We start from the raw sequence: 25,164 nt of genomic DNA on the forward strand, positions 1-25,164 counted from the left end.
TATGATGTACAAAGTGACTAAAAAAGACACAAAAATAGATATATTGAAATGTCAGCCTATCATTCAACACAGTGAATTAAGGGAATGCATTCATTTTTGTGAACAGATCGAAGTACAAATATTATATTTTAATAAAGATTTTAAGATAGCTAAAACTGAATCAATTGCATTGATATTTCTAGCTGATAAATGTAGTTTCATTTTTATGAAGGCAGTGTAAATTTTATTTAGGAAGGAACCAAAAAAAAAGGAAAGAAAGAAATGTTTTATTTAACGATGCACTCAACACATTTTATTTACAGTTATATGGCATCGGACATATGGTTAAGGACCACACAGATATTGAGAGAGGAAACCCTCTGCCGCCACTTCATGGGTTACTCTTTTCGATTAGCAGCAAGAGATCTTTTATATGCACCATTCCACAGATGGGATAGTACATACCACGGCCTTTGATACACCAATCGTGGTGCACTGGCTAGAGTGAAAAATAGGAAGGAAGGAAATGTTTTATTTAACGACGCACTCGACACATTTTATTTACGGTCATATAGCGTCAGACATATGGTTAAGGATCACAAAGATAATGAGGGATGAAGCCTGCCATCGCCACTTCATGGGCTACTCTTTTCGATTAGCAGCAAGGGATCTTTTATATGCACCATCCCATAGACAGGACAGCACATACCACTGCCTTTGATGTACCAGTCGTGGTGCACTGGCTGGAGAGAGAAATATATGATTTAGCACCCATGATCATTGTAATGATGAACACTCCAACTTCTGCATTGATATCCCTAAGAAAATACAAAGTTTCTAGTCTTTTATTAGAAATTGCAGAATAAACAAATGACAGGGCAAATAAATCATAGTCATAACCAATTAAATCTGCAATTGATGTTAAAATAGAAGATGAGTGTCAGTCGACACAAAAGATATAATCAAATGTTCTGATCACATGACAAATTTGGTAGCAAATAAGTGGCCTAAGCTGACGAATGCCGACACAATAAAAATAAAATAGGTGGTTTTATTGCTTAAATAAAATACAACTTTTAAAGTGTGTATCAAACAAATGGAGACTGGTGTGGGACTTAACAAAGGCTGTTGTTGTTTCTGCAAACAGCACTATTCTATGGATTTTCTTACATATATTGTTGATGTCTTCTCTGACTCCTCTAAGTCCCAGGATCATATTTAAAACCTTAAAAAGTCAGCTAATACATAAAATATTGTAAACAGCACTACTAGTACTATAGGGATTTTTCTTAAGACATTTGTTTTAATGTTTTGGCTGACCCCTTTAAGTCTCAGAATGGTATTAAAAAGTTGGCTAATACATAAAATATAGTAGGCTGTGTAAAAATAAAGAGAACGCCGAGTGAATAGAAGTTAACGTGAGACAGGCTGTGGAGCGAACACACTACTATCAACACATGTTCACTGTCTACATGATTTCCTGGGATGGTGTGACTGTCCTTGCCAATGAGGTGACTTATGTTTTTGCTTTGTTATGAGGTAGTAATTGTCTATGCTTTGGATGTTTTTATGTTCTGATATCTGCCTTATTTCAGTGAGTGGAATGTTAGAAATGATTTATTAAAATAATTTCAAAACAAATATTTGTCTTAACAGCATGACATAAACAGCTTACACTTGTAAAAAATAATGAATGAATGAACGAACAAACTAGTCCCTGTGTGAAGGTCATATTAGCCAGTCAGTGAGATGTCTTCAAGGTTGTTATTAATAGACCGCATCTGACAATTTTTCTCGGCCTTCTTATTAAATTGTCACTGGGTAGAGATTTCTGACTAATTTGCACATGCTGACAACCTGGTAAATATATATGTTTTTGAAATCTTGTTTCTGAAGTTTAACATTAGCTTGTGATCAATGTATAATGTTAATATTTAAGATAAGCCAATGAAATCATGTCATTCTTCAGTATCAACTTGATTATGTCATATGACATGACAATATATCTGGCTATAATTTGATATCCACCTGTTATTTCTATTCTTAACGACATCACTACTCTTATGACAGTCAATCATTAAATGACAGTCAATCATTGAATGACACTGACAGTGCCAAAAAGGACAAACGAATAGACATAACCTCGTTATGTTGTGCCTTGTAGGTTTTAAACTTTAACTCAAGGTAATTTTTTAGCTTTTCTGAAAAAATATTGAAATTTCTCCCCTGAAATCAGATAAAAACTAAAACAACACATCCCTGAGTGTCACCTAATGATTTTAAGTTATTCAGGGCTAGGTCTATTTGCCAAATAATCTATTAATCTTCAAAATGTGCAGAAACTCAGTTATTTTCTAACAAAATGTCAATTATTACATGTACTTATTTCACCAAATTAAAATAAAATTCGACAATTGCTTTTAAAATTCATAATTGGCTAGCCCTGTTATTTAAGCCAATATTATATTTTTTTAGGAAAGACTTAAAACATTATAGATTTTGCATCTGCATACTTTTTATATGCATTGCACCTTAAATACATAACAACTTAAAAGAACTGTAATAAAACAAAAGATATGTAACAAATTTAAAGTTATGCTCTTTTTTCAAGATGAAAAATTATTGAAGATGAATTCCTCTTCCAAGTGATCTGGGTGATATCTGCTGTGACATTGATGTAATGGGAGACTTGCTGTGGCTAGTTCTATTTGCGTAACTGCTAGGAAGCACTGCACCATGTCCACAAGAAGGGGAGATCTTAACAACTGAAGACTCATCTTGACTAGAACCAGATGAGCCAGGACTCGTTATGCCGGACGGATGAACACTTGGTGACCCACCTCTGCCGAAGTGAGAACAAGCCGATACATATGCAGTATCAGCAGCAGCAGCAGCAGGTGACCTTGCTCTGCCAACTGGTGATGGAGTGGTCTGTTGGGAAGATGCAGATGAAACCTGACAGTATGAGCTGGAGTTTGGAGATCGATATCCTCGGCCAATTGAAAAGTATGTTAATGCTGGTGAAGGCTCGGATGATTTAGGTGATGGTCTGCTGTAAGGACTGTCAGCTAGAATGGAGTGAGACGTAACACTATGAGTATGTACTTTATCCACAAATGTGTCTGACACAGATGATGTTTGCGTTTTAGGTATGGATTCCCACCACGGAATGGGTAGAGATTCTTGAATCTGTGAACAATTCAATGAAGGTGGTGATGTTTGTTGTACCGATGATATGGAAGCTTCAGAAAAACCCTGAGAACTTCTTTCCTCGTCTCTGTTTGGGATGGAACAAAATGGCAGTTCACAGTTTGTCTTAGGCACTATTGGTCTCAGTTCCTTGGACTGCTTCTCAAGACTATCAAACCTTCTTGGATTGGCAACATCAGAGTCAGACTCACTGGAACTCAATGGAATAACCATTCTCCCACTTCCACTGTTGATTACAGCTTGAGGAACACTTTCACACAATTTGCTGTTAACTAACTTTCCACTTCTTCTTAAATGTTCTGTTAAAGGAATATCTCCAAAGTAATCATCTTCATCGCATGTAGAGCTTTCATTTTTTGACAGACACACAAAAGCTTGAGATTTCTTACATCTGCTTTCAGTATTCAGGGATCGTCTCTGTCTCTTTGGTAAATTATACTGAAGTTTCCCAGCAGGCCTCAGGACAAAATCAGTTTCACTACTACTCCCAGAAGTTCTGATCTCTGCCATCAGTGTCTTCAATAACTGCGAGCCAGTCAATTCTGATTCAGACGGCTGTGGCTTTTCATCCAGTTTCAAACTGGACATAGATTTTGAAGTTGTTAACACTCTTATCTTATGCTGAAATTCTGAAGGACTATCAACTCTGGGAACAACAAATTCAGGAATTTTCGAAGAAGATTTGATGTCTTCAGAACAGGATGGAGTAGCACATGAAAAAACAGAATTGTTTGATTTGTTTTGAGCCTCAAATGATGCTGAAGATTCATCGTGGACGGTTAAGTCTTTCGATATTGGTATTGTAGAACTTTCACCAATAGAACATGTTTCCGGAAACTGGTCAGATTTTGAAACTGCAGATGTTGACCTCTGGTTCTGCCTTTCTTTACTTGAACTTTGGTCCAGGGAGTTTGATATTTTTTGTTGAGAACCTAATAATAAATAAACCAATTAAACACTAGCTAGATTCCACTATTAATTTTAGCAGTATTTGAAGTTATTCATGACAAGCTATCCATAGAAGTAAGTGTATGAAAGAAAATGTTTTATTTAACGACGCACTCAACACATTTTATTTATGGTTATATGGCATCAAACATATGGTTAAGGACCACACAGATAATGAGAGAGGAAACTTGCTGTCACCACTTCATGGGCTACTCTTTTCAATTAGCAGCAAGGGATCTTTTATATGCAACCATCGTGATGCACTGGCTGAAACGAGACATAGCCCAATGGGCCCATTGACAGGGATCGATCCCAGACCGACTGCTGTACCACTGGGCTACGTCCCGCCCAAGTAAGTGTATGATGACCAGATTTTAAAACATCTACCCAACAGTAGTATATCAACACAATAACAGTGAATCCAGTGGATTTAAGGCTGATTGATGCCAAGTATCAAGCTGAGAATTATACCAAGGACACCATGCTCTAGTCATACTTGGACAACCATGGAAATAAAATTAAAATGAATGATGTACATTAATGCAATAATCCAAACAAGAAACAAAAACAAATCCAGATTAAAGAAAGGGAAGAAACTCTTGGAGCATAAGACAAACCTGGACAGTTCTTGTTCAGTCTTTGATGCCAGATGGAGTCAACACTTGCAATGACATCAGGATCCATTATACCCTGACAGTTCTCCTCAAATCCGTGTCTATCCTTGCTGGACAGAGGATTTCGCATCCTCAGAGGCATCGTGTAGTTAAAGTGGGAAGCATGAAGGAACTGACTCAGATGTTGAAATGCAAAAGGAAGCAGGTGACTAGATGACTACAAAAGAGAATCCATACAAACTGAATGCATTTAGGAAAGGAAGGAAATGAAGTTCAGTAAAGATAAAAATTTGTCCATGGAGTACCGGCCTCGGCGGCGTCGTGGCAGGCCATCGGTCTACAGGCTGGTAGGTACTGGGTTCGGATCCCAGTCGAGGCATGGGATTTTTAATCCAGATACCGACTCCAAACCCTGAGTGAGTGCTCCGCAAGGCTCAATGGGTAGGTGTAAACCACTTGCACCGACCAGTGATCCATAACTGGTTCAACAAAGGCCATGGTTTGTGCTATCCTGCCTGTGGGAAGCGCAAATAAAAGATCCCTTGCTGCCTGTCGTAAAGAAGAGTAGCCTATGTGGCGACAGCGGGTTTCCTCTAAAAACAGTGTCAGAATGACCATATGTTTGACGTCCAATAGCCGATGATAAGATTAAAAATCAATGTGCTCTAGTGGCGTCGTTAAATAAAACAAACTTTACTTTACTTTGTCCATGGAAACTTTATCCATCAGTATTTATTTAGTCCATGAAGCAACAAGTAGCTCAGTTTCAAGTAAAGGAATAATATGTTTTATTTAACGACGCACTCAACATATTATATTTACGGTTATATGGCGTCGGACTTATGGTTAAGGACCACACAGATATTGAGAGAGGAAACCCACTGTCGCCACTTCATGGGCTACTCTTTTCGATTAGCAGCAAGGGATCTTTTATATGCACCATCCCAGACAGGATAGCACATACCACAACATTTGGAATACCAGTCGTGGTGCAATGGCTGGAACGAGAAATAGCTCAATGGGCCCACCGACGGGAATGCATATTAAAATGCATGTACCATGTAGCAAAATAAATTCTTTCTTATTTGTTCTAAAACTGTATGGATGTCCCTAAGTAACACCACTGGTTACATTAGGAACTTGGACATGGATTGCAAATTTAATAAAAATCTGATGCATCACAAAAAACATTTGGCTGAAATTTGGTTCATGGTCAAAATATTAATTGTTTTTCAATCTATTTAAAATGTATCCCAGAAATATTTTAGGTGTGTTGACACAATTACTGACCAATTAATTTGTTATTCACCTGTAAAAGTGTCTGAGAGCAAAAAAGAAAGTAAATATTTAGCTTCGACTCTCTTTGACTATCACCAATAGTAAAACGATGTTTATCAGATACTCTCAAAACCACAAAAAGCATTAATTTTTTACAAAAAGTAAGCATAAAGCCATAAGTGAAAAACTCAAAATAATTTGTTGAAATCCAAGTGAATTGCAGAAATCACTGTATACCTGGAAAAAGGTCAAACATGTTACTAAATATTTTTAAGGACATCCCTATAAAAAGGGAGACAAAGCCATTCAATGAGACTTGTAATGTGTTCAAAATAACACCCATGCAGAACGTACGAGTGCTTTCTTGGCCTCGGCATCCGAAACGTCCTTGACCTGTGCAAGGTAAATATCGACCCCGACCGTGAACTCCGCCATCATCTTCTCCATAAGAATAAGTCGAAGGTCGAGAAGATGTTCCACGTGTTTTACAGCAGCCTCCATGACAAACCCCGGGGCTGGCCGCTTGCACCAAATCTCCTGGTCTTCCTGAAACATTAGGGGACAATATTTCAAAATCTTAGGTAACAATCAGTTCACGTGAGTTTTGCTTAGGTAACCGGTCATTTGGTTAAGTGAATATAGTAATCCTAAAGCACTTGATCTATGGTTCTATGCTACATTGGTGGTTCAAATGTATTTAAAAACATAAACTGATTTTCACTTTCATTACTGATATATGGTACTTTTAATTTTATAATATAATTCTTCATCACGTAATTGATTGGCGGTTCTCGTGATTTTAAAGTTGCGTAACTGACACGCGAACAGAACAATGGTTCTTGTGAAATATTGTGCCCTGCACTATACACACTGGCAAGATATGATGACTAGACACATTTCAATATGGGTCATGTGTCATAAGCCCAACTCGACTCAGGTATTTCAGACTTGATTTTCAATAAACATACTCATGAAATCATTTGTTTCCGTACAGTATATACAAATAACGTTTTCTGTCACGATAAATATACTAATTGACTTTAGAAATGCTTTCTGAATGCAACAAAATGTAGCAAACATATTACAAAGAATGTCATGTATCTTGTAAGACGTCATATTGCAAAAGCCGTATTGGGCTGAAGGTATTCGATTTGCATACAAAAATTGGAATAAATTATTTTCCAAACTATTCCTGTTCGATAACAAGATAAATAAAATAACCAATTACTGCCTTTTTGGCATTGTCCTGCTCAGGTTATTATCTCTCTCTATATATGTATATTTAAAGAGGATGAAACGAGTTACCGATTATTATCAAATTTATGTCCCAAGTGAAATAATTTTTAGTTGTCATGAGCGAGTGACAATTGAAAATTATTTCACGAGGGACATAAATTTGATAATATCTGGTACCGAGTTTGTTATTCTATTTAATACCTCAGCCATTTTCGTTCTTTAAGTACAATCTATTTTCATTATGACTACACTTATATAGAAACAATGTGAACTAAACACACTATTCTGAGTATTTCTATGACTTTCTATTTTATTCATGATAACAGATAATTTAAAAAACCATTCTAAACTATGCTAAAAATTTGTAATTGTATTAAAATAGCATTTTATTACAATTTTAACAATAAAAAACCGAGAAATGTAAATGCAAAGGCTTTAAAGTAAATGATGTCATTGCTTATGTTTGTCAAATTGTGATGACGTCATATTTAGTATCAGCAAAGTCATTGGTTTGTAAGTGTCAAATTGTCCAATATTATTGTACATTACACCAACGCACAATAATTTATCAGTGAGAAATTATGATTTTTATTTCCACAGTTACAGTGGCTGCTGGGGTAATAAATTGGTGATATATGCACAACACATAACTTGGATTGCAATATTATTCCTACCATTGTGGTACTGTAACTTTCACAACTATTTATGACATGTGACCTAATAAATTGCTACTGGTTTCAATAATTAAAAAAATTACTAACCTTTTTAGCACTTTCTCTAACCCTCATGATGTGCACTTGTTCAGAACTCAATTCCAGATGAGAGAAAAGACAGGACGACAATCCAGACACGTAGCGCGGCCAGTCTTTGTGTCTGATGTGGTAGATCATAACATCAGCAACCTGATGGAATGACAAGAATTCAGCACAATTAAATATCTCACCTACCATCAATGTGCTCTAGTGGTGTTGTTAAACAAAACAAATTTCCATACCTACAACTACAAACCAAGTTACACTGACCGTGGAATTATAATTTGTGAGAAACTGATTAAAACGTTTAGCAATACCTCTCAAAATCGAACCTTTTGTCCTCCAAAAAGGATGTTTTTCACAATCAGTGCAAAAAATAACCAGATACCACTTAAAACCACATTTTTACTTGGTCCTGTGGGTGTACACTTTAGAGGCTTATCACTGTATATATTTTCCACACTAAATATATTTCCCCAACTAGCAAGAGTTGCATCCCATAGTTTGTCATACACCAGTTGTGGTGAATAGCAAATAAATATCACCCTATGATGTTGAACACAAATGTCCTACATGTGGGTTAAACATATCAGACTACAGTTCTAAATGAATACTGTTAACTAAAAACTGTACCTCAGTGTAACATTTCAACCTGTGATCCTGAACACTAAAGCTCTACCAGAGTTTAAAATATAGTTTAATCTGTGATGTTCAACACTAATACTCTACCCGAGCCTGAAATATATAGTGGATAATAAACAAGTATTTTACGTTATACCAAAGCAGAATATTTCTCACAGACAAAATATTAAAAGTATTTCCCGTTATGATTGACTGTTGAGGTAAATAAATTTCAATATGTGCTGTGGACTATATACAGGTATTCATTTTTTTTCCATCGTACATTTTTTGCCATAGACATGTTCCTAATTGCAGAGGTTGCTAATGCCCTACCTAAGAGTCACGAATGCCCTACATTTATATTAAGTACATTTCAACCTCGGATATCTAACACAAATGCCATACTCGAGTATCAAATACATATGTACATACATTTCTTTTAGCACACATGCCTACCTGAGTGTCAAATATATTGATGAGCTTTATCAGGTACTGATGGTGCAGGAGATCCGAGAGAAGACGGCAATCATGAATCACCTGTAAAATTAAATGCATCACCATTTAAAATAGTTTTATTTCAATTAAACAGTATTTATTTGTTTGGTTGAAATTGACAAAATGTGACCTTACCCTTGCTTTAAATTAGTTTATATATGGATGATAAATACTGAATAAATTAAGTAAATGAAACAAAACCACCACCAACAAAAAAAACCCCCAAAAACCCAACCCCATCTCCATCACAAAACATGCATTATTCTGTTATGCATCTGTACCTTCAGAATTTTTTGTGATTCTAAAATATCCTTGAAACCTTCCGAAAAACACTTTTCACCAAGAGATAAGACGTCCAGCAATAGTAAGTCATCTTTTGTAGCAATCTGCAATTATAATAAAATTTATAAAAAAACACAGGAAAGAAATTAGCAGTGCTTTCAAAATACTAACTCAGGACAAGGTATAAACTAAAGTTAAAAGTTTGTTTTGTTTAACAATGCCACTAGAGCACACTGATTTATTAACCATCGGCAACTGGATGTCTAATATTAGGTAAATCTGACATATAGTCTTACAGAGGAAACCAGCTACATTTTCCCCATAAATAGCAAGGGATCTTTTATATGCATCAGACAGGATAGCACATACCACTACACTGGCTGGAACAAAAATTAGCCCAATATGCCCACTGACAGGGATCGATCCCAAACCGATCACTTTACCACTGGGCTATGTCCTGCCAGGTAAAAAATAAAGTCAAGTAATAAAGTCCAGTGATTTTACTTATTAGACAGAATAATCATCAAATCGTTCATCTGTACTAAATAGTTCCATCACCATTCTTAACAAAACATTTATATATTTCTAAAAGTATACAAAATTATACATTTTGTGTGTTCATAAAAACAATACTAAAATATGTCAACTGATTTTTATAAACTGCTTTAATACACCATTAAATAGCTGAATCTAATGTGTATTAGGGATTTAGTTCTGTCGGTCGAGTGCTCGCTCGAGGTGCTTGTGTTGTAGGATCGAATCACCCCAGTGGATCTATTCAGGCAATTGGGTTTTTTCTTGTTACAACCAGTGCATCACTACCGGACAAAGGCCGTGGTATGTGCTTTCTTGTCTGTGGGTTAGTGCATATAAAAGATCCCTTGCTGCATTAGGAAAAATGTTGCAGGTTTCCTGTGATGACTACGAGTCAGATTTACCAAATGTTTGACATCCAATAGCGGATGATTAATTAATTCATGTTCTCTAGCGATGTCGTTAAACAAAACAAACTTTCTAATGTGCATCATTCAAGTCAAGACCAATAATAATTAGGAAACCCTGTACCAGTGATCCATCCATTGCTAAATTATAGCCAACGGTTACAAATTTTCATAAATTTTTCAGACTTACATGTATAAATCAAGGCTCAAATGTAAGTAACCTATGGCAATTTTAAAATGTTTCTGCTGTATGCAAAATGCCCAACTACATCAATTTCTAGCTTTCCTATAGCAAATAAACCAGTAATTATTGCAACAAATAAAAACCAAAATTAATAGCTTCAACCGATAGCAATAATTTTTATCTAGTGCAAAATAACTGCATTGGTAAAGCCACTGACCTATGGCATTTCATATCACACCAATGGCAATTGCTATCTGTCCAATTGTTAAGTTCGAGCCATGCAAGTGGAATTTCAAAAACTTGTTTTTATTTTATTTTTCTACTCTACAAAACATGGGTACAGAAAGGAAGTAATTTTGAAATCTAGACAAGCATGAGTGGTAGGTGAACTCACCGAAATCCATGCTAGTTTCCCTTCACGTCCAATCTCCACACCTTCAAAGGCTACAGCGATCATAGACTGCTGATGTAAGTACTCCATCTGTAGCAATACAATATTTTATATACTACATAGTGTGACATGTATAAAGTCCTAAGTCAAATTATACTAAACCATTCTTTTGCTTATTATATTAAAAGAATGATGGAAATCCCTCGAATGAAAACTTTAATACAATTATCATGATCCCATTACTGTATATACAAACAACAGACATAAATAAACATTAAAACGTTGCCCTTTTATAGATGGATCATTTTTCATTTTTATAAAATATTACCATACAAACGTAAAACAAACTACAATAATTATAATGCTTAAAAGTTAACTTTATAATAAAGTTAAGTTACAACAAGACACTTATTATTTTGCTAAGTTGTAATGAAATATCAGAAGATGAAATTACGTATGTTTTCATTTCCCAAAAAAGGTTATCTCAATTTTACTTTCTTCCTGAGTTTTTTCTTTTTCAATACAATTTTTAGAAAAAAATAATTAAACATCCATGGGCTGACTGACTCAAACACTTATGACAATATTTTTACCGCATCATAAAACCGATGATCGAGTTTGTTAACAAGATGATATCTGCTGTCTGGGTCGTAATTGTTGAAGTCACCGACATCACTACTGGAGTCATAATCAGAACTCTTAGCCCCTAGTAAGAGATGGAAGAGAAACAATTACAATGGTTTATAGTGATAGTCTTCGTCAGTGAGTTATAGTTATCACTTGTGCTCTCCTCCACAGATGCCTGGCATAGAAAGTTATAGGAGAACGGAAAATTCATAAAAAATGCTTCTGAGATAAAACTGAGGTGTGCTTGAGCATACAAAAGTGATCGAGCACCTCAGATGTGAAGGACTCAATACTCCTCGTCTCTAGCAGGTTTCCCCTAACTTTTATCCTGAGCAGAGTTCTGTACCTAAACCGACATTCATCAAATCAATCTTAACTGAATATAAACAAGAAAATAAATTATCACTATTAACTGTGTACATGAGACTTCAGATGCACCACATTCGAGTTAGTTATTGCTCTTGTGGTATTTGTTACTACTTTCCACTGAAAATTCCATTTAATAATAGTAAGTTTTCATTTTGTTATATAAAAATAACTGAACTATAAACACTTTCAAAAACAATTCATGAAACTGCTAATTACAGAATTTTTCTAAGCTTAAAAGCAACAAACCAATTTTATACTTACATTCATGGTAATAATGAATATTTTAATCATCACAAATTTAACAAATTAATTTTAGAAATATTACCCCGTAATTACTCACTTGCACAGATTCTACTTTTAACATTAGTCGCTTCCTCAGCAGATTCTGGTCTGGAAGATAGAAGCAGTTTTTCAGTGTCGAGTCTCCTCAGTTTCTGAAGATGTTTTGGTTTATTTTTGGTCTTCTTTAAACTAGGGCCTGCCTCCTTACTGTAACATAAAAAGATAGTCTGTTCAAAACTCATTTATTGAAGAAAAAAGGTCTGGTATTACATTACATGTACATACTAAAAATAAATAAATTATGAATATTACAATACTATTTTACTAAAACCGTAACACATTATCTAATTGGTGACTAAAGATGTCAATGAGATGCGAAACATCACAGAACCCACTGCTGCAACACACACACACACACACAGTCTATTCCTTGACAGGACAATACATTTTTTTTATAATTTTTTTTTTTATAATTCAATTTCCATTACATTCATTACAATATAACATTATTTCATTGGTCCAGACGTAGGAATGGGAGTTCGTTCAATACTCGATGAATGAAAAAAGTACGTTGTCAGGGAATGTCATGTCTGATGACATCATTTTATATGGGCAAGTTGTCTTATTGAGCGTTATTGTTTATGTGCCAAAAATAATTGAAAATAAACTATGAACTTTTAGTGTTATTATTAACAAGTATGATTCAAATTTAATTATTTATAAAGTATTGTCTGTTATTTTTTTATGTTCATCTGGGTATGAACAAAAACAAAATCATCTGCAAAGTTATATGAGAATGGTTTTGCCGATTCAGTTTGCTGATGATTTTTTTTGTTCATACCCCAATGAACGTAAAAGAAATAACAGACAATCCTTAAATAAATATATTCCATTTCTTTAGAACAAAATGTACATGCAGTAGGCTTTATTAAGTTATTTGATGCACCATATCACTGCTGTTTAAAAGAACACTTTCGTAGACCAGAAAATATTTACTGTGGCTGCTTAATACAGGTAATTTAGCCACTCGGGATCACATTTACATATAGGAGGCTGCTGGCCATGTTAGGCAGGTGGCCATATTTATTATGAGTGCATTTATATTAAAAAGCATTTGGTAGGGAAAAAAGTGGCCGCCTAAAGCAGGTGACCACTGATTACAGGTGGCTGTAAGAACAGGTTGGACTGTAGTCTTCTCCAGGAACAAAATCGAGGGAAGGTGAAGATTACTACCTGAAATTGTTGTAAGTGAGCAATCTGATAAAATTTATTAATTTATTTTTATTGCCAGGCGATCCATATGCCACTCTTCTAAAACTTTTCATTCGTGTGTGGAGATGAGCTAGACTGAACACTTGCCTTTTCTGACAATGACTGGAACATATGTAAATAACAAAAATTATGTATTTTTATTTTAAAAAAAATTTTTCCTCTAAAATCACCATTTAAAGACTAAAATATAAATGTTAACACAGTCATTAAAAGGTTGTTTGACACACAAGCAAAGAAACATTATGCTCATACTTACTACTTTGTCAGGTTGCCAGTGGATGCATTTTTCTTCAGCTTTGGACACACTTCCTCACATTTTATAACTGCAAAATCATGCAATTTTAAAAATAATAATAAAACCAATAAACAAAACAATCCAATATATTAACAGGAATAAACAAGCCATATGTTTTATGTCTACTAACTAGAACAAGATATGTAAATGCATATATATTTTTTTTTTTTTTAACAACTTAGAAAATGGCAACTGTTCAGTGACTGATTCTAATGACAACATTTTCACAACTTTTAAAACACTTATAATTTAACCCAGGTACAGTAGTTAGGGAGTACTATGATATGGAAAGTGATGTATGCACACATGTATTTGCTTAAGGATGTACATGTATGTATTTGCTTTATGGTACCTCAACACATTTGACCTTTGACAATACAGTTATTGCTTCATGTACACTTGATCTAGAGGAGGAGATAATCCACTGCCACTAGATAGGCTACTCCGATTAGGTGTGACAGAAAAAAGTAGTGGTGTACTAAGATTAGAAAAATCATACAAAGATGAACATACAGAAAACTGATTTTTATCAACACAGGTTACTTATAACCTGTTAATTTTAGCTACTTTTATTAGCAGCCCCTATGGTTTGACATAAACAATCGCTTTAGCTCTCTGTGCTTGCATACAATGATTTTCAAGTTGGTGAAACACTGCACACCTCATCACATGCTAATAAAGCTAATTTATTTTAATCAAAATTACTATGAATTTGACTACAGAGAATAACTGCTCCTACATAATTTCAGGAAAGTGTTTTGGAAATAACAAAAAAACACTATTTTAGTGTGCAATTTAGAAAACAATCGGCCCCAAAATAAATAACTTGTAGTAAATTCAACAGTATGAAAAACAGGCGTTTCCTGTGGGAAGGACTATAGAAAGAAACACTCTGACTTACTATTCTCGATTTCTTTGCCGTAGAAATGCTGCAAGCCTTGAATTCTTCTGTCCACTCCACCACGCCCACACAAAGTTACTGAAAATAGTTTTAATCATCATTCTGTTAATTGATGCAATAAGAACACTAGTTACAGTTCAAATTGTCCTAGATGACGAACAACATTAAAACAACATCTGGGTATTGCATATGACTTGTATATTCATTCAACAAACTTGCATAATTTTATGTATACTACAAAAAGACACCTTGACCAACCAGTGAAATTTTGAAATTATATATACAAAGGGAAAATGTAGCAATACTTAATTACGAAATATAAACATTATGTTGGGTTTATAGAACAAAATGTTTTAAAAGATATTGTATATAACTATCCCTAACCTGTGTTTCTGACAGAGGGTAAAATGGATATGGCACCATACCAAATTTTTTTGAAGATTTAATTTTTTAAAGTTAACCTTTTGACAAAATTAATTATTCTTATCATTACTGTATGCTTTTCTTCACCCTAACCCTAAACGTAACCCATTTTCTTTCTGCGAGAGGCCCCCCATACCCCGTTGACTGTGGTTGCATTCAATTCCATAGTGCCATACCAAAAATTTCTTTCTGGCAGAAACACTGTTAAACCTAAACTAATTCTAACAAATATTTTTAAAAATTGTTAGGACATAAGGATGAACTGCCATCGTGTCACCGACAGCACTCTTATGATGTGGGATAAAAAAAATTTTTACTGACGTTGCAGTAACGCTCCCCATTGATGGCAAAATGTTTAGACCAAAAAGTATACACAATTCTGTACATTTGAAAAGACTCCATACATCAAAATAACCTCTGAGTCACGTTTATTTGCTACTTTAAAAAAAACAAATTGCCGTTTAATCCACGGCGGTTTTAAAAACAAATATTTGCGCACCCGGTGCTTTTTACAAGTGTGACAAATTTCTGTTTCTGGACCCTTGTATTTCTTATTAAAGAAAACTTTTCACTAAGGCAATAACAAATATCTAAATCGAAACATTTTGTTTGCAAACCAGGAAGGTTAAAAAAAAAAAATTATTATTATTATTTGTTGATAAATGTGACTGGTTCCCGCTTGCTCACGAGCTTTAGAAAAAATATGATATGTGCAACTATTGCTTATTCCATGATACATTTCAGGGCTGGCCAAAAGTACTCGTCCGCTCACCCCAGATGATTAAAATTTACAATTTCTGAACACAAACTGCCTCTTTATACCTTAAATTTTGTACACTTGCAATTTTTGTAATCTGCAACAAATAAAAAGCTGTTTAGAACGTTATGATCCAACACATTACTAAAATGGATAAGTAGACTCTTTGTAAAGTTAAGTTTTCGCTTTATCTATGTGAGCTCGTGCAACACGGTATTAGGTCATTTCGCCCGTATCCAGATTCACCCAGAGTCATTTCGTCCTGGGTAGGTTTGTCCTCCAAACGGGTCGTTTTGCCCCTTCCCTCCCACATATAAATATTTTGTCTTTTTTTTTTTCCAGCAAGGAGCTATTTTAACGAAAATAAATAATGGTAGGGAGCTATGTCTAAAGACATAATAATATGCAACATGTGCTAGTGATAATTAATTTCAATGTTTGTGTCTGTATATTATACACAAACCATTTAAATATGATTATTTAAAAAATTATATTACCAACAAACCAAAACTGTATTTACGTGAAGGTTCAAGCACATCCATCCTGATCGCCACCTCTGACAAATGTTGGTTGTATTAATAGGGACAGAAGGGGTGTGTGTGTGTGTGTGTTTGAATAATGGGGGAAAATTTAGATTGGGTGTATTTCATGTCGAGGACAGTGGGTTACTTGTTAGTGGTTAGTGAGAAAGAAGAGGGTGTAGTGGTTGTACATCTACGCACAGAGACGTTAAAACTCGCTTGCATGGGAGCCGGTACCTGGTAACGAACCCAGTACTTACCGACTGCTTCACGACGACACCACCGAAGCATGCTTAGATTGGTGTATATTTCAAATAAGGGAAGGGAGATTATTTAATATATTTGGAAGCTATTGCACGTTAATTAACAGGCATGGCAGTGTAAAAAATAGTAGTACGGCTCGAGGTTGCCAGACTCTCCTTTCAAATTTTACCAGATACAACAGATATAACCCTCCTCCCTCCCATAAAAAACAAAACAAAAGTGGTACGGCTGCCCCTGGTTAATTATTGACCATTTTATAGTGGGAATTTCATCCAAAAAGAAAGAAAGAAAAGTAATTTAATTTAATTTGATTGATTGTTTACAATTACACTTCACTATTAACTATATGCCCTATAGGTTTTTAAGGCCAGCAAATGTTTCAAAATAATTATATTAATAATAATTATTATATTTATAATGAATGAGACAAAACATGGTCTAAAAAAAATGAAATTGACTACAGATACAGATTACGGCTATGGATTACTCGTAATACAAGGGAACCTTGCCGGGTATTGTCTGCTTAATTAGAACTTTAAAATGTTTAGCTATGAAATAATATACTTCTACTCTCATAGACCAGTGCGTACTAGTATACGATTTGTTTTAATCTACTGTTTACTATTATCTATGATTTCTGTGATTTGGGGCTGCTAGGAATGAATATACAGTTGGACCTCATTACAACGACCATGTTCGTCCCTGGGTCACTTTGTCATTATATCGAAATTGCCAGTGTATTGAATTGTCATGAGTTATCTCCATTGCCAAAATAACGTAATAAAAAATACTAATTAATATTAACTGATGATTGAATAGCATTCAAATAATTAAAGCATTGCAATTATTATTAAAAACAACAAATACACGTACATACATTAAATATGTTTTTAAATATATTAAACAAGGTGCATTCACCGTCAGTCAAATCAAGACATCTACGATTGCTACCTGTTTCGTTTACAAAATATCATGAAAATAGAAGATTTTATTGTTCAAAGTTAATCCTTTAATTCAATAAGATTCATTGAATAGATTGAGCACTTTACCACAATGAAGAAGTTTATAGCCATCTAAGTCTTGATTGGTTTGTTTCAGGAAATCTTCCAAGGCATCGGGAACAGCTGGGTGAGGCCAAAGTAACTGCATATTGCCAGTCAACCCCTATGAATCGGTGACCACATATGAAGATGCACCTCGACATTTTTTCTTTTAGGGGGGTCTACACAAAACATTTTTTTCTTGGCGGGGGGTTTCCCCATAATAATTTCTCAACGTCAGTATATAAATTTAATTTTCTGTAGTCTGCCCCATGCAGTGTGACAAAAACACGTTCTCACTTTTCAAAATTATCTGACTGACAAATAACCCTGCCAATATGCCAAAAATACTCCAAATAGAGCAACAGTTTTGTGATAATCACTGAAGTAATTAGAAAATGTTTCCCACATATTCCACAATTTTCAACTTTAAAATCAAATGTAAAAATTGAGGGACAGGTGAGGTGGCCTGAAAATAGCCCCCTGTATACAGTATGAGATTACCAGGTTTAGCAATCTGTCAGACTTGGCCTAAAATAGAAATCTTTATTGAAACAAAACAATTCCAGTGTATTATACTAATAATTTCCCCCCATTTTTTACAAGCCAAATCAGACCGATACAGTGACATTCCTCAAAGAGTTATCTCCCCTTGGCCAGTCGTCAACATATAACCAAGTGACTTTCGTGAAGTGCAAAATGTTAGTATTCATGTTGGAGACAATGGAGCAATAAAATTTATAAACCGAAAAATATTTTTTGTTCTTAAGGTGGCAGAGAAGTAAACTGACCAATCAGCGTCGTGTTGCCCATGAAGATAGTGCTTTTAAAATACACCCCATATTTGAATAAAATAATTTATGAGTTTAAAAATAGGTAAGAAATTGGATCTTTGACAGGAATTGCACCTACATTTATGGTGCACAGTTGTGTTGAATGAGATCTCACTTTCCATGAGTGATTTGTACATACCGAGTATGAATACATGGTCGGAGTGGAGAGACTTCCTAGCCGGCCGTGAAATGGCAAATTGGGGGGTGCCTCCAAAAATAAAAGATTATTTCCAGATTTAGGTTGACATTACCTAGTTCAGACATACTTGCTGCACAAAAAGGTTGACATTACTTAGTTCAGACATACTTGCTGCACAAAACAAAGACTGGCCATCATCACTACATGTGTGATTCACCTTGGGAAATTATCTTTTTCTCTTTTTTTTTAATTTATGTTAATATGGTGGACAGTATGTTATGATTTATTTTGCTGCTTCGTGGGTGATCATATGAAGTGAAGTGTACATAGGAAGTGAAGTGTATATTACAGCATTATTAAAAATTATTATAGTGTCCTACAGGCTGGTGGACTAGTAGAAATTCTGGTGGGTTAGTAGATTTTATTGTTACTGGTCCAACGGGCTAGTGAAATATTTTCCATTTCTGCACCCCTGAGTACATTTTGTCCGATGCTCAGCTAGAGAATGGAGATGTTGAATATTGTGAAAAACAGTGAACTGGGCTACCCAATAAACCGGACTATTTGCATATGACTTGTTTGTAAGGAATCTGCATTTGATTGAACCCGAACATTCAAAATATTTTTATACACAACAGCCATTTTGCACTGTGCGCACTATATTAAATAGCGTATAAAATTAAACAAACCTGAATAAACAACAGTTTCACACTGCTGTGGCAGATTCATAAGTTTTGGTGATATCACACGACTCTTGAAAAACTATAGCCTGGTTTACGGGAGTTGCTGAAGAATGTCAATATTAGACTACAACATGTATTTAATCGCTTCACAACAGAAAATGGCATGAGGGAGAGGACACAAGTCACAAAGATTTAAATCACAATACACCAGGGGCGAAATGACCCGGATAAAAGGCAAAATGACATTACCGGGGGGTGAAATGACTCGGGGCAAAAAATGGATGGCTTGCGGTGAACTCGTATGGAAAACTTACTCGTATGGGGGAAAATGCAGTGAACTCGTATGGAAATCCACAAGTGAACTCGTATGGAAGACTTACTCGTATGGGGGAAAATGCAGTGAACTCGTATGGAAATTACAAACTGATATATCCAATACTGTATACTATATATAGCAACTTCAAGAACTTGTGTGTAGTTTTTATGCAGAGTTCGACAAATCCGCTAGCCCGCTATTTATTATTCATTGGATGCTTGTTACAGAATAAATTAAACATGATTGAACATACTCTGAACTAGCCCGAGTACTCTGACTGTAAGAGAGCTAGACGGACATTTGGACATAAATGCTCTAATGAGAGCATATTATGTCCAAATGTCCGTCTAGCTCTCTTACAGTCAGAGTACTCGGGCTAACTTTGAACATACGGGCAACACGAAAATAGGTGACTGTCGTTGACACACAAACTGCGGTTGACACGCAAATAGTTCACTGATGGTGACATAAATAAGAAGCATGTATACAAAACAAGTGTCAAAATACACATTTAAGAGAAATATAAAAGTATATCTGCATATCCATACATCCCCATACGAGTTCACTGTTATTTTTTCCATACAAGTTCGTTTTCCATACGAGTTTTCCGTTCATACGAGTTAGTTTCCATACGAGTTCACCGCATCCCAAATGGATAAGGGCAAAATGACTCGGATGCAAAATTGTTTTAGGGCGAACCGACCGGGCTAATCGCAACACACGTGATGTAAAATGAGGTCAGGAAATTCTCACCACACGGTCGTTTTTTTTACTAACGTAGTAGCGTTTCGTAGAACAAAATTAGGTTGTCCATCTGCTAATTTTCGCATTTGTTTTCCAGTTAATTTGTTGTTCATAAAAATAAACTGGAATGTAAATGCACATTACTTTGCATTTACATTAGAGTTTATTTTTATGAACTAATTAATTTGATGCATTAAATGTATGCAATTAACATTTAACTGACTAAATGTTAAAGAACAGTGAGTAGGCGCGCGTAAGAACCTTTTGTAACAGGATCGCTACAGATGATTGTGAGTAATACTCTGTCAATCGTCCAGGAGCAAATGGTGGCCAGCTATTCAGCCTACTAGTAGTAGTACTACTCAGCTACTGTCACCAACTTGTGACCAAGTTACTGTGTTTGATAAAAACTGTGTAGGTTTTGACATAGTCTCTTCTGTTCTATTCTGATCTGTACTAAATTTTACTCCTCCGCAGACTGGGCCAGTGGAATATTATAGTATATCATATCATATACATAGTGAGTAGGGGTGCAACGATACGGTCAAAACCGTATTGCGATATAAGAAACCGTATTGCAATATTTACTGCAATATAGTTGATATTATTTAAATTTAATATTTATGAGTTGGGTCTTTTTTTAATGAAAACAGAAGGCATAACTTTTTAATGATTTTTATTAGTTTCAGCTGTCAGGCTAAATGTTTTAGGCCATATTTTAATTTTTTAACACAATACTTGTCTACTAGAACACCGGTGTGACGGTGTCAAACTATTTATAAATTGTCACATTCGGAAATCCTTACTATCGGGCTTTTCCGTTGCTGCTCGCTTAACACGGAAATGTACGTATTGAGTCGCTATGTTTCGGCAGATCGACCAAACCAGAGCCGAGGTATTTTGAACGATCGGCCGAAGTATTCCGAGTTCAGTGAAAAACAGCTAAGTGTGATTCTCACTTGTTGGTTTATTTCTTTGAAGATGATAGCCGTAGCCGTATTCCAAAGTAATGAAAAATGAATGATCATGTGTAAGTAACAAAACATTTATTTGTAATTATCGTTAACTGGTTATTTTTAATGGACTTTAAACATGTTTTGTTTAGAAGTCAGAACCAAGTATAACCGACCTATCACTTCGTATGCCAACAAGTAAGCCGACTACGCTTAACGTGATAGTTACACTTCCTGTCACCACCAATTAATAAAATGATGTGGTTTTTGTTTGTTTATTTGCCTATTTCAAGTCAAATAAAATACAAGGAAAAAAAATAGCGTATAAAAATCGCGATACGCAAAACTGTACCGCGGTTCGTATCGAGCTGATCAATTATCGCGGTATACCGGTATACCGGTTTATCGTTGCAGCACTAATAGTGAGGCAGGTCCCGTATGATTTTAAGCTTTAAATATTCCGCGGGTTTTCTTCAACAGTTCAACTTCATGGTTTTCCCCACGGTAAATAAAACTAAATTCGCCCACTGCAAAACATTCGTTGTAAACATAGTACCTTTATCTAATGTAAGTTTTCCTGTGTTAGCATCAACCGAATGCACAAACCCCGAAAATTCATCCCCTTCGATAACTTTAATTCGAACTTTGCTTCCAATGTGTGCGGATGCCATTTTGAATCAATTAATGGGAGATAACTCTAATGTTGCGCCCTCGATCCCATAGGTATCACTAGACTAAAATAATTCATGTTGCTCGAAGAAAGTAAAGTTTGTTTTATTTAACGACGCCACTAGAGCACATTGATTTTTTTTTTATCTTATCATCGGCTATTGGACGTCAAATATATGGTCATTCTGACACTGTTTTTAGAGGAAACCCGCTGTCGCCACATAGGTTAATCTTTTACGACAGGCAGCAAGGGATCTTTTATTTGCGCTTCCCACAGGCAGGATAGCACAAACCAGGACCTTTGTTGAACCAGTTACACCTACCCACTGAGCCTTGCGGAGCACTCACTCAAGGTTTGGAGTAGGAATCTGGATTAAAAATCCCATGCCTCGACTGGGATCCGAACCCAGTACCTACCAGCCTGTAGACCGATGGCCTAACCACGACGCCATCGAGGCTGGTTGTTGCTCGGAGAAAAAGAAAGAATATCTCAACCACAAAATCGTTATCGTGATAAAAATCGTATTTCCATACCATGTAACAAAACGGGATGCGGTGAACTCGCATGGAAACTAACTCGTATGAACGGAAAACTCGTATGGAAAACAAACTCGTATGGAAAAAATAACGGTGAACTCGTATGGGGATGTATGGATATGCAGATATACTAACTTTGATATTTCTCTTAAATGTGTATTTTGACACTTGTTTTGTATACATGCTTCTTATTTATGTCCCCATCAGTCAACTATTGGCGTGTCAACCGCAGTTTGTGCGTCAAAGGCAGTCAGTCACCTATAATTAAAACACGCATGTCATTAGACTTATTTCCTGCAACAGAAACCGTAAACAATGCATGCATGTTTTGCGTTTCTCACCAGCCCGAACTTAAACACCACTAACCAATGCCATGGACGTTGGGCTAGCGGATTTGTCGAACTCTGCATAAAAACTACAAACAAGTTGCTATACAGTTATGGATATATCAGTTTGTTCACTGCATTTTCCCACATACGAGTTTGTCTTCCATACGAGATCACTTGTGGATTTCCATACGACTTCACTGCATTTTCCCCCATACGAGTAAGTTTTCCATACGAGTTCACCGCAAGCCTAACAAAACAGAGTCAAAGGGGCATTCCGCCGCATTGCCAAGATTGTGATTCTTTCCACGAATTACTGTGATACGCTTCATCTACAAGAGGACAGCCATTCCTCCTCCACAGAGAACGCCTTTCGAACGTTCCAGCATGCATGCTAATAGGCCTACCATCACGAACCTTAACCCTGTAGAAAGATGAGACGGACTATAGGTAGGCTACAGCTTACGACAAATGTAAACCTGCGCATTTCATAAAATGGCACGGACCTCTGAGAAAAAACCGTTGAGCAGACACGGTCTAATCTATTTTTAGAGGGGATATTTCCATTTCAATGTTACAGACGTTGGTATACCACGTGACCGTTATCATTTTGGTTCGGTTTGTTTTCTCGTGCACGGTTCGCGCAATCAACATCCGATTTGTTGTTGTTCATTTGTGAGATTTTTCTTAACAGTTCGTGAACATTTTCAGTAATAATAAAGTTCAGACAAGTAAGTGTCTCAATACAAAACGTTACAAACCCTTAAAACCAATAATTTTGCTAAGTCTTACGATATCTGGAGAGGGGATACAACCAGGACAGAACAGTTGGAACATGTCCAGGTGAGGTGAAAAAAACGCACCCCAAGTCTGTGCGCACTCTGTGAAATTTGTCGTGACGTAGGCATTGTTGTGCTTCGAGCGACATCTACCGGTGACATCAGAATACTAACTTTCAAAATTATTTCAAGCAATTGGGACATGGGGATTCCCATGGTATTTATCGATATAAAACCTGCTTTTTCACTCCATTTGATAAAAACGTGATCTAAGTGTGTTACAGGTTTGTAGATTAACCAAATTATAATTTATTTTCGCTGGATGGAACTAGGGTGTGCGGCTTTAAAATTACAAAAAAAAAAAAAAATCAAGAAAGGAAACCCGCTGACGCCACTCCATGGGCTAATTATTTAGTTCGATTAGCTTGAAGGGATCTTTTATACATAAATAATTTTTATATAGGACACAACTCTCCCCTTCCTTTCCATGTTAAACAATATTTGATAGGGGTCAGAAGATAGGGGTGGGGCCTAACTCGAGAAAATGTCAGAAATCAGCGAACATGAAAGTAGGTTTAAAAAATGCACCTCACATATATTTGATATGTTACCCGAGATGTAGTCTACTTAACATGAATACCTAACCTAGAATATGTCACGGGTCAGTAAATATGTATAGTTCAGGTTTTGACGCATTAAAAATAAGCTTATAGTCACTCATTCATGCTACAGTTGTATTACGGTTCGAGCAAATTCATGGTGAAGCTATTACGCATAATGTAAGTAATAACTTAGTTACTTCCTAAAAAAACACACACACACACAACAAACAAACCAACCACAACCATCACCAACAATAACAATAACAATAACAAAACAACATTACATTATATTAATTCATGGATATTATTGGACGCTCCCGTGTTTCAGAAAATTGTACTTCTTGAGAACTTAAAAAAAAAAAAAAAAAAAAAAAAAAGAAAAGAAAAGAAAGAACAAACAGACAACCCAGCTATTAGGCCAGTATTTTTTTTATTATTCGGTTTACGAACCCGCCGACGTAAATTTTGCTCAAAAAAAAAATCAAATTTTTTTCGTATTTTTCACTTTTTTTTTTTTTTTTTTGCCGCCGACTTCCACAATTAGCTCTAAAAAAAAAAAGAGTTACCATTCTAGTCTATTGTGGCGCATTTCGTAAGGTAACAGTGAGAAATAACACTTATTTCGTCAATAAATATACCGTTGTAGATACGAATTGTTAATTCGTCTTCGGTCGCTCTCTTTCGGTCCGATTCGCTATTTCTCTCCGATTTCTATGCAACGCACGGTTGCGTACAGATATGCGTTGTCAATCTTATTTTGTTACAAAGAATCCACATCAATCAAAGTAGCCAAATTAAAAAAAAATAATCACCCCTACTGATACACCAAAAACAGGTTGTCCCCCCCCCCCCCCCCCCCCCTTCCTCCTACCTTTGTGCACAAAAGTTCTTGTTCGTAAAC

General features: G+C 35.6%; 1 protein-coding gene across 1 annotated transcript; it reads right to left on the bottom strand.

Annotated features, from left to right (window-relative positions):
- Positions 1 to 456: 456 nt before the first annotated feature.
- On the bottom strand, positions 457 to 22,021 carry LOC121374519. Its single transcript, XM_041501622.1, has 12 exons — positions 21,907 to 22,021; positions 14,678 to 14,755; positions 13,738 to 13,804; positions 12,268 to 12,416; positions 11,525 to 11,637; positions 10,935 to 11,021; positions 9,415 to 9,519; positions 9,095 to 9,175; positions 8,027 to 8,167; positions 6,384 to 6,575; positions 4,755 to 4,968; positions 457 to 4,121 (listed from the first exon to the last, which is right to left on the bottom strand). Exons 1-12 carry the CDS (start codon positions 22,019 to 22,021, stop codon positions 2,599 to 2,601), a joined length of 2,865 nt encoding a protein of 954 aa, XP_041357556.1. The 3' UTR covers positions 457 to 2,598.
- Between the last annotated feature and the right edge of the window lie 3,143 nt (positions 22,022 to 25,164).

This window comes from Gigantopelta aegis, chromosome 6 (genome assembly GCF_016097555.1).
Source record: "Gigantopelta aegis isolate Gae_Host chromosome 6, Gae_host_genome, whole genome shotgun sequence".
Lineage (NCBI taxonomy): Eukaryota > Metazoa > Mollusca > Gastropoda > Neomphalida > Peltospiridae > Gigantopelta > Gigantopelta aegis.